The sequence below is a fragment of the Mustela erminea genome, chromosome 6 (assembly GCF_009829155.1).
Source record: "Mustela erminea isolate mMusErm1 chromosome 6, mMusErm1.Pri, whole genome shotgun sequence".
NCBI lineage: Eukaryota > Metazoa > Chordata > Mammalia > Carnivora > Mustelidae > Mustela > Mustela erminea.
The window spans coordinates 33,797,955-33,809,802 of NC_045619.1; the positions used below are offsets into that span (position 1 = coordinate 33,797,955).

The window sequence follows — 11,848 nt, forward strand, 5'->3', positions numbered from 1 at the left end:
CTAGAATCAAGCCCCACATTGGGCTCCCCACTCGCAGGGAGTCTGCTTCTCTCTCTCTCCCCCTGCCTCTCCCCCTGCTCACTCTCTCTCTCTCTCTCTCTCACTTTCTCTAAAATAAATAAATAAATCTTTAAAAAAATCAAGGCTGGATATATCTATTTCAGTCAGATATATAGATGGAAAATTTAAATATGTTTAAATCAAGTTAATTTAGGAGGCATAAAAAAACTATGAAAATATGAAACTAAGTAAGTACAGTAAAGGCATAATAATTTTCAAACAGCATGATTGCATTTTTCTAAATGTCAAAAGAAAACTATCTAAATTTTTTTCAGAGAACTATGGTCAATCACATAAAAATTATCAAAAATATCATTGAGCAATTTAGCATACCTGGCAAAACATGCTTATCCACAGGTAAATCATGAAGATCAGGCTCTGGAATAGAATCAGGACCACCACAATGGATTTTATTCCTCAGAAATTCTTCTTTTTCTATTTCAGACAACATCTAAAAGGTTAAAGAATAGCAATAATTAAAGAAAAAGTAAAGCAATCATTTTTAACAATATATCAAGCTATATATACACAAATCCAGAACTTTATTTACTTTCAATCTCTCTCAAATACAATCCTACAGCACACTAAAAATTGTATTCCCATGCAAGCAGACTGTATTTTATCCTTGTTTTTCAGAACTCTAATCATTCTCCTGTATTTATCCACAGTATTCAAATAAACTGCTTGAAAATCTGTGGGATGAATAAATCATGGGAGTAAAAGGTATAGCGTTAGGAACATAGTCAATGATACTGTAATAGCTTTGTATGGTGACAGATGGCAGATACACTTGTAGTGAGCAGAGAATGATACATAGAGATGTTTTATTATCATGCTGTGTACTTGAAGCTAATGTAACACTGTGTGTCAACTATACTTGAAAGCAAAAAAATTCTTGAAAATTATTTCCCAGTGTTTCTGCTAATGCTTGCTTTCTTCTTAATGAATTTCTATATTTCTTAACTACAGTGATTGCTCACAGCTACAGCTAATACTTTCAGCATGTTTAAAAAATGGAACTATTCTCCACTTTAACCTGAATTATGCAAAAGTCATAATGTTTATGAATACTTTACCATAATTAGCCTTATACCATATTCTAGTTGGAAAGAGATAGGATATCTATTTCAATGAAGTAGCAGTATGATAATTCAAAATTAATATTTCAAGTTTGTTATCAAAAAAGAGAGTAAGAGACATATATATATATATATATATATATAAGCAATTTTCAAATTATATTAAACATCTTAGGGAGCAGAATACAGTTAGGTAAAATCAGAGATAGATAAAATAAGCATTCAAAATGCTAAAACTGTAGAAGAAATTTCTCAAATGTATTTCTGTAGTTTTTAATCAAAATTGCCAAGCTCTCCCTTACTCTTATTTTTTAGGAATTTTTTATATTTTATCTTTTTTTAAAATTAACATAAGATGTTCCACATTTAAAATTTCCATTGGATATATAAAGTCTCTCCTGGAACACAGTACATTCCTAAGCAGGATAATAAACATTATATTCATTGTTTTCCTTGGAGTTTTTAGGGGAAAAATATCACATAGTATGGTTCTACTGTTTTATCTACATGCATTTTAAGTTCCCAATTACTGATGATTCAAATTACTATTTCTAATATTTTTTTAATTGAAATTTGCATTTTTATATATTACAAGCAAGAAGAAAACACAAAGCCAAAAACAATTAAATTTTTAAGTTCTAATTGGCAGATTACATCTTTACTTTTTTTAAAAGATTTATTTATTTGAGAGAGGGAGAGAGAGAGTGCACACACTGTAGGGACAGGCAGAAGGAGAGGGAGAAAGAATCTTAAGTAGACTCTGTGCTGACATGGGCCTTGATCCCACAACCCTGAAATCATGACGTAGGCCAAAACCAAGAGTCACCAAGACTTGGAAGCTTAAAGGACTGTGCCACCCAGGTGTCCCTACCACTGAACTTTAAATCAGTGAACTATCATCCTTCATAAGAGGGAAAGGTAAAAAATATCTAACTGTAATATTGAGTACTTTCAGTCAAATATTGATCAGATACCTTTATTAACTGTTCTGGATGTTCTTTATGTTCGGTTGGTAATTCTATCCTTAAATGCATGTGATTAGGAACCACTCCATAACTATAGCCTAGAGAAAGAAAAAATATTATAACTTTAAATATTAGAGCAGGACAAAGCACGTTTAAATCTCAAACCCCTTTCATTATCCTTTAATCTCAAATTCCATCATAGTATATTCTTGAGCAGTGACTCAAAACAATAGGAAAATAATGAAAAATAAAGAACAGAGGGAATCTGTAATCTTTGTTCTAAAAATAAAAGTAATAAATTTATAAAACACTCTCTTTCTAGACTGGTCTGTTTTCTATGTACACAGTGTCATGCTGAGTTTGATACTGCAGTGACACCTTGATTAGAAATCAATAAAGGTTCAATTCTACTGCCACAAACTAGCAATATAACCTTGCAGAAGATACTAAACACACTTTAATAAAAGTATTAGTTTAAAAGATTATAGGGGCGCCTGAATGGCTCAGTGGGTTAAAGCCTCTGCCTTCTACTCGGGTCGTGGTCCTGGGGTCCTGGGGTCCTGGGATAGAACCCCGCATCGGGCTCTCTGCTCCACGGGGAGCCTGCTTTCTCCTGTCTCTGCCTGCCTGTCTGCCTGCTTGTGATCTCTGTCTGTCAAATAAATAAATAAAATCTAAAAAATAAATAAATAAAAATAAAAGATTATAATTACTAATGTGAATGAAGTGAGCTTTCATTTCTGACTTTATGAGTTTTTTGAATTTTATTGTCCTTTTATCATCTGTGCAGATGCAGTTAATTTTTTGTCCTTTTTCAGCTAATATGTTCTATCGTGGTAGTCTTCATTAACAGTAAACTATTGTTCACAAATGACTGTTTTGCTGGTTAACTAACTACTCACACCTATTTTGCCAGACATTACAAATTTTCTTCTTCAACACTTATTCACAGTCTCAGCAGCCTGCTTTCCCATGTGAGGGGCTGACAAAGCAAAAATAACATTCTCCAGATTCCTTTGAAGCCAGGTTTCTGAGGGTGATTAAGGTTCTGTCAATTGGTATATTTGCATGTCTTTATTTCCATAAAAATACCATGCGTGAAGAGAGACAAGGAGCAAGATTTTCATTTTTCTGGATGAGACTATGATAGAGGGAGCTCTGGGTTGGAGATAGGAGTGTGTAGTAGGGGGCACCTGGGTGGCTCAATGGGTTAAAGCCTCTGCCTTTGGCTCAGGTCATGATCCCAGGACCCTGGGATTCCAGGGTCCTGGGATCCCAGGGTCCTGGGATGGAGCCCCACATCGGGCTCTCTGCTCCGCAAGGAGCCTGCTTCCTCCTATCTCTCTGCCTGCCTCTCCGCCTACTTGTGATCTCTGTCAAATAAATAAATAAAATCTTAAAAAAAAAAAAAAAGGAGTGTGTAGTAGAAGATCAACATCTCGAAGTATCTTAATTATATCATACAGCTGCTCTTTCTGCAACCCAGTTTAATGGGGTGTGTGTGTGTGTGCGTGCGCACGCGCATGTGTATTTTTTACGCTTTGGATGCTCAGACTAGAGTGTATTTCTTCAATTCTATTAACAATTCTGTTATTCATTAGAACAGCTAGTCTTCAAAGATGTCTCTTTCACACTTCCTGGTGTGCATATACTGTTTAGTTCCCTCTCACACAGAGCCTGGGCTGACCCTGAGTAACCACCAGGATGTGATAGAAATGACGTTGCGTGATATATGAAACTAGGTTATAACAAGTCTTACAAGGTTCCACATTAGTCTATTGGAATTTTGCTCATGGAACTCCTCAGAATCCAGGTGCCATGCAAGTCCTAGAGAGATATCACAGTTAGGCGCCTCCAGCTGCCCTCCAGGTGCCGGCAGTTGAACTCCCACCCAACAATTAGCATCAATCAACAAGCATTTCAGTGAACCACCCTTGGAATTCTAATCCACTAAAAACTTCAGATGACGTGTCCCTATTCAACATCCAACTCCGAATGCACACAGAAATCCAAGCAAGAATTGCCTAGCTAAGCTCAGTCAACCCACAGAACCATAAGAGATAATAACATATTGTTATTTTAAACCACTCAGTTTGTTTTGCAGCGATAAATAACCAAAATGTCTAACTTCTACCCATAAAAACAAAGACAAAAACACCCCCAAAACCCTTCTGCCTAAATCAGCTCAAGTAGCTTGTGTCTACAACTGAGAGCCCCAACTATTATATCTACATTCATAAGTGAAATTAGCCTCTGGTTGCGTGTGTGTGTGTGTGTGTGTGTGTTATGCTTTGTATTTTAAGTATGGAGGTTTTTATAAATGAAATATTATGTAACCTGCAGATTTGTTTATCCTTGATGGATTGTAAGGATTCAACTGTAAAATCATACTCTTTTCTTTATTTTTCTTTTTTTAATCATACTAATTTCTAATGACATTTAAGAAGAAAACTTTTTCCTCCTTCTTGCCAGATTATTGATTTAATCATGTTTTCAAGCAATTTTGATCATCTGAATTTTCTTGGAAAAACATCCTATTCGTTGAGACTATCATACTTATTGGATCAGAACTATACGTGAGATCTCATAATTTTCTAAACCACTGCTATAATTATAATTACATAACCTTTCATGTAACTGATTTTCTATAATTGTGTTTCCTTTCTTTAATTAAACTATATAATTGCCAATATAGTTACATTTCCATTGTATAAATTTTAATAAATATACATAAACAAACCATTAATATTCCCTATAACTCAAATACAAATAATCACTGACAAAAATTTGAAGCATCTACATAGAGTAAGTCTTTACATATCCATTCACCCACTCAGGACAAAAATCTTGCAGTCAGTTTCCTCTCCTGCTCTCATTCCAATCCATCAATAAATACTTTTTGTTCTTTTTACCTTAAAAATGATTTCTAGAGGGTTGTCTGGGTGGCACAGTCATTAAGCAACTGCCTTCAGCTCAGGTCATGATCCCATGGGATGGAGTCCAGCATCAGGCTCCCTGCTCAGAGAGAAGCCTGTTTCTCCCTCTCCCACTTTCCTGCTTGTCCTCTCTCTCTCGCTGTCTCTACCTCTGTCAAATACATAAATGAAATCTTTTTAAAAAATGATTCCTAGAATGTGACTGTTTTTCATTTCTACTCCAATCACTCTAATTCCTAATTATACTATTTTTTTTAAGATTTTGTTTATTTATCAGAGAGAGAATGAGAGAGAGCACAAGCAGGGGGAGCGGCAGGCAGAGGAAGAAGCAGGCTCCATGCTGAGCAAAGAACCCAAAGTGGGACTCCATCCCAGGACCCTGGGATCATGACCTGAACCAAACGCAGTTGCTTAACTGACTGAGCCACCAAGACATCCCTTTAACCACACTATGGCAACAGTCTGGTAGTAGACTCTTGCTACCTCAGGTTATCTTTTCTACACAATCACCAGAATGAATGCCTCAAAAATGTGTCAGATTGGGAGGGAGACAAACCATAAGTGACTCTTAATCTCACAAAACAAACTGAGGGTTGCTGGGGGGAGGGGGTTTGGGAAAAGGGGGTAGGATTATGGACATTGGGGAGGGTATGTGCTTTGGTGAGTGCTGTGAAGTGTGTAAACCTGGTGATTCACAGACCTGTACCCCTGGGGATAAAAACATATGTTTATAAAAAATAAAAAATTAAAAAAAAAATAGAAATACAAAAAAAAAAAAAAAGTGTCAGATATTGTCACTCTTTACTCAAAAACCTTCACATGCACAGAGTAGAATCCAAAGCCCAGACCATGATTTATAAGAGCCCTATATGATCTGACCCCCATACAGTCAGTGCCTTGACCTTTACAGAACCTTTATTCTAGAACACTGGCTCTCTAGATATCCACGTGGCTCACCTCATTCACTGAGATATCCATGTGGCTTTCCTTCTTAGTCATTGCTCAAGTATCACCTCCTCAGAGAGGCCTTCCTTGACTTATCCTATCTAAAAGAGCAACCTCCAATCTCTATGACCTATCTTAAATTTTTTACTTCATTGAAGTTATCAGTATTAAAATATGACATATTAATTTGTTTCTAGTCTGTCTCCCCACACTGGAGCATTAGAATAGGAAAGCAGAACCTTTGCCTATTTTGTTCTCTGTAATATTCTTAGTGGCTGAAACAGATCCTTTCACACTTTAATATTTGTTGAGTGACTATCTATTAATATCTACATTGTAATGTATACTAATATTTGCATAAATAAAACTGAACTTTATAATAATCTTATATATTATATCATGGACACTTTTATTCCATTAAATATTATCTAAGCCATCTTTTTCAGTGGGTGTTGCTGGATACACTGAGGCCTGTTGAACATTTAGGCTGTTGCTATTTTTCATAATAAACCAAGCCATGGTTAATTCTAGTTAAATCCTTGATCATTCTATTATTCTTAGAATTCCAACAAGTAATTTTGCTCAGTTGAAGCAAATAAAAATTGTTAGGCTTCTGATGTAAATTATGTTTTTCTCCCCCCAAAATGTATAAACTGATACTTCTAAAATACCCTGTGACTCATTTTCTTTTCTTTTTTTTTTTTTCAAGATTTTGTTTATTTATTTATTTGACAGACAGAGATCCCAAGTAGGCAGAGAGGCAGGCAGAGAGAGAGGTGGAAGCAGGCTCCCTGCCGAGCAGAGAGCCCGATGTGGGGCTCGATCCCAGGACTCTGGGATCATGACCTGAGCCGAAGGCAGGGGCTTTAACCCACTGAGACACCCAGGTACCCCTCATTTTCTTTTTTTAATGCAAAGTAAAGATGACCCTTGAACAACATGGGGATTAAGAGTGACAAGCCCCCATGCAGTCAAAAATCTGCATATAACTTTTGATCCCCAAAACACACCTATTAATAGCCTACTATAGACCAGAATGCTTACTAATATTATAAATGGTCTATTAATGCATATTTTATATATTATACATATTATATACTGTATTCATACAATAAAGTTAGCAAATGAAAATGTTATTAAGAAAACCATAAGAAAGAGAAAATCCATTTATAACACTGTACTGTAAAAAATCTGCACATAAATGACGTATACAGTTCAAACCTGTGTTGTTCAAGAATCAACTGTAATAGTGTCTGGTTTTAATTAGGACCAGTAAAACAAAATGTTGGTGGCTAATATTTATTGGACATATAAAGGAAGTAGTCAGGAAAAAAAATTAATGGACTAAATTAAACAATCCAGCATATTACAAATATTATAGTAGAGAGAAATGCACATATATGTATATAACAACAGCTAAGAACTTCAAGCAACATATTTTTCTAAATTATAAATTAATCATGACTACAGAAAACTTATCTGCCAAGCAGATAAAAACTATACTTAAAAACAAAAAAAAAAACTACTTACTTAAAACATCAATATCTTCCAAGTCCTGAAGAATGAGCTCTTCCGCAGTTTTGCTCTTATTCTTTATGATGTTAATACAGTGAAGAACAGACTCAGGTAATTCATCCAAATCCTAAAATTTTTTTAAAAATGAAAGTAACTGTTAAATCATTTATTAAAACTATGCATCAAAAATTTCATAAAAGTTTTCATACCCCAAAACTTTGAACAAGATGTGTAAATCAGTTCAAACAAGTATATTTGATTAAAATTTGCTTTTTCTTTTCAGGTGACTATGAAGTACATCCATGATTCTGTTGTCTTTCATATCTAAATGAAGAATTTCAAAATTCTCACTTGAATTAGCTATGGATGAGAAGACATATTAATATACAAATTATAACTTTCCAAAAGTAACATGTAGGTTATTGCATCCTAATTAAAAATGAAAGTATAATTATCCTTCAAAACTTAATGAATGAAGTTTCTTTGGGATAAAGTTTAGTGGAGAAAATTTTGAAAAAGCAAAGCCAGGAATCTGACCTGTTTGATACTTAATAATAAAAAAAACTACAATAGGAGAAAAAGTAACAGAATAATGGAAAAGAATAGAGTGCCTTGGATAGATTATATGTATAACAACTAAACATATACAAAAGATAAGACAAACCAATTAAGAAGAGGTAGATTATTCATCAAATGACATTAATAATATTAACTCAATATATGCAGGAAAATTTCTATTTAGATCTAAATTATATAATTTTGGGATAGAGTCCCATATCGGGCTCTCTGCTCAGCAGGGAGCCTGCTTCCCTCTCTCTCTCTCTGCCTGCCTCTCTCTCCATCTACTTGTGATCTCTCTCTGTCAAAAAAATAAATAAAAAATCTAAAATAAATAAATAAATAAATAATAAATTATATAACATATTTGAAAATAAATTCCCATTAGTTTAAGGATTTTGATGCAAAAGAATGAATCTGTGAATAAACTTTTTTAAGATTTTATTTATTTATTTGACAGACAGAGATCACAAGTAGGCAGAAAGGCAGGCAGAGAGAGAGGGGGAAGCAGGCTCCCCGCGGAGCAGAGAGCCCAGTGCGGGGTTCGATCCCAGGATCCTGAGATTGTGAAGAGGTAGCGACCTAAGCCGAAGGCAGAGGCTTAACCCACTGAGCCACCCAGGTGCCCCTGTGAATAAATTTTCTAATCATATAAACATTGGGGGAAATACACAAGTGAAAAGATAATACATTTGATTTCCAAAAAATAACTATTTCAATAGGTATAAAGATTCCACATAAACTTTGCTTTTCATGTATCTCTAATAACATTAAAAAGCTCATGATTTCAGTTTAAAAAGCAGGATACAGGTAAATAGTTCTATGCATAATACCAATATTGCAAAAAATGCTCATATATACATGTGAAATTATAAGTGACTTTTATCTTCAATGTACGTTTTATATTTAAATATCTAACAATGCACATTGCTTAAAAGTGATCCTAAAGTTAAAAAATGAGATAACAATGTCAAGAAAACTGAGCAAAGTAATATTTCTCTTACAAAGTTTACTCCAGTCAGGATCTTAAAAGCCCAGCATTTAACACTTACTGTATCACTATCATCACTCTGGATGTCTGATTTTGAATCACTATCAACATCATCTTTTTCTAATGAAGAAATGCTGATTTTATCCAATTCAGCTTCTATTTCTTCCTTGAGGTTTGTATCATCACCATCACCATCATTTTCCATCATCCTTTGTAATAAACACAGAGCCATTTAAAGAAAAATGAAGAGGATAAAATGAGTAAAATCTATGGGTTGTTTAATGGGTCATACCAATCTAACATGTTCTGTGTAAATATGTTTTCATCTAGGATACCTTCATCATATCTTAAAATGGTCGTACTATATATTAAAGAACGTTTTTCCCCCCTCTCCATTAATTCATTAGTTCTTTAATGTTTGATACAAAATGGCCAACTCTAATAGTACTCTCTTAATTCTCTAAAGGAAAAGTCACATGGAATGGACTGTCTTAGCTTCCTGAACCAAGAAATGTCACAGTAAAATTCATCCTCATGTAAATAATTGAGGGTGAAGTATCTCTGAATAGCTTGAGTATTCAGAGAATAGAATACTCGTTTAAAAAAAAAAAAAGAATACTCATAGAAAACAACCTAAGTCTATATATGGGGCAATACATAGTTAGTTTCTACTCATTAATTGACAGTTGTTAATTTACTATAGATAGCCACATGTTTTTAACAACAATAATATGTTGTAATAATATGTGGCTTATAAGACCAATATTTATATTTAAACTTTTAATGCTTATGATGGATATGGATCAAGCAGCACATTAGAGTATATCTTCCTGTAATCACCACCATCGTCAACCACCATTAGCTTCCATGTATTGCATATTAGTGACAAGCCAGGCACTAAAAGACACTGTGTGAGTGATAATAATCAGAGCAATGGAATGGATATAAGGCCATTATAGTCATTGTACTGATAAGAAAACCAAGGTTTAAGGAGTGTACTTAACTTAGTATAGTCATTATGCTAATCAGTAATGATGACATGGCCCTAATTGAGAAATCCTGAATTCAAACCCAGTGCTTTTCCCACTATGAAATGGTCTCCAAACTTAGTCAAACTCCTCATCTGCCCAGCAATCCTTCTGAATATCCCCTAGTCCAAGAGTCTTCAAACTGCAGATGATAACTCTTTAGTGGATCAAGACATTAAATCAGTGGCTCTTCATCATAAAGTTTTAATGATGGAATAGGATAGGGAAAATTAGGGTAGATAAGAAAATAGACTATAAGTGTACTATATATGTTAAAGATAAAAACTTCTTTTTATTATTATTTGACAGAGAGAGAGATCACAAGTAGGCAGAGAGGCGGGCAGAGAGAGAGGAGGAAGCAGGCTTCCCATGGAGCAGAGAGCCCGATGTGGGGCTCGATCCCAGGACCCTGAGATCATGATCTGAGCCGAAGGCAGAGGCTTTAACCCACTGAGCCACCCAGGCGCCCCTAAAGATAAAAACTTTTTAAAAAAAACTTTTTTTTTTATTGTAGGTGGGTATATATGTAGGCATGTGCGCATGAGCTGCAGTGTAAAGTGTAATTCATTTGTTTTACTGTGGGTCTTGGTTTAAGGAAAAAAATTGGAAAAATGCTCTACTCCTCAACTATTATTTTATTTTCCAGACTATTCCAAACTTTCATCTTTTCCTCAAGTCCCTGATCTTTCCAGTGCTACTTTCTTGACTCACCCTCCCTTCCTTCCTTCCCTTTTCTTTCTTTCGCTCATCTCAAAATCAACTTTTTGTCAGCCCACCAGGTACATTAACAACAGTGCTAGTGCTATGCTGATTAAATAAGACAAGTAGCCTATGTCCAAAGTTTACAGTCTAGTTAATAAATAAAATGAAATGCCCTCATTTTCCTATTTCTTTTCCTGAAACCTTTTCATATTCCTCTTACTTGGAGAAGAATCCCTTCCTAATAAAGTGTAATCATCTGCCTATTCTCTGAATCTGACATTTTTTCACCTACTCAACTATGCTCCATCTACTAGCTTTTCTCTTTACTGCCTCGCCATACATTTTTATTCTGCTTGCCTCTCTTCCCTACATAAACACAATTAATTCACTCCTATCCAAAACAAAACAAAACAAACCAAAAAAAAACAAAAAACCCTGTGCCTGTCTTTCCTCTAGTTATACATTATCACAGACCTTTCTTTCATATATAAATGATTTAATTGGACTGATTTCCATGTGTTGGCTATACTCTTAGGCACTTTTCCCAGAAAAATGAAATTTGATGTTCATACTAAAACTTGTACATGGATATTCACAACAGTTTTATTCATGACAGCCTCAATCTGGAGACAACCAAAATGTCCCTCAATAGGTGAATGGTTAAACCAATTCTACTACCTCCATACCAGGTAATACTACTCAACAATAAAAGGGATACCGACAAATCTCCATGAATCTCTAGGGAACTATGCTGAGCAAGAAGCCCAAACCAAAAGGTAACATACTACATGATTCCATTCATATAACATTTTTGAAGTGACAAAATGACAAAATTTTATAGTGGAGAAGAGATTAGTGATTCCCAGGAGTCAAGGGTGGATGGAATTGGAGAAAGGTGGTTATGGTAATAAAAGGCAACGTGAAAGATTCTTGTAGCATTGGAGCTCTTCACTATCTTGACTGGAGTAGTAGATAAGTGCACATATTCAGATGATAAAAACTGTATATAATACACACAAATGATTACAAATGAAATGGAGGAAATCTGAGTAAGATTAGCAAAGTGTAC

The 11,848-nt window shown here is 34.7% G+C and overlaps 1 protein-coding gene across 5 annotated transcripts in view; it reads right to left on the reverse strand.

Moving 5' to 3' along the window:
• LRRIQ1 (leucine rich repeats and IQ motif containing 1) overlaps positions 1 to 11,848 on the reverse strand; it is a 219,311-nt gene that overhangs the window by 205,898 nt on the left and 1,565 nt on the right. For 4 of the 5 annotated variants that reach the window (XM_032346855.1, XM_032346857.1, XM_032346852.1 and 1 more), the window contains exons 2-5: positions 9,111 to 9,258; positions 7,516 to 7,627; positions 2,114 to 2,202; positions 394 to 511 (exon numbers count right to left, since the gene is read on the reverse strand). In XM_032346855.1, the coding sequence (XP_032202746.1) occupies positions 394 to 511; positions 2,114 to 2,202; positions 7,516 to 7,627; positions 9,111 to 9,257 (466 nt within the window). In that variant the 5' untranslated portion in view covers position 9,258. Of the gene's footprint in view, positions 1 to 393; positions 512 to 2,113; positions 2,203 to 7,515; positions 7,628 to 9,110; positions 9,259 to 11,848 lie in introns of those variants that run through there. The other variant, XM_032346854.1, reaches the window with a different exon arrangement.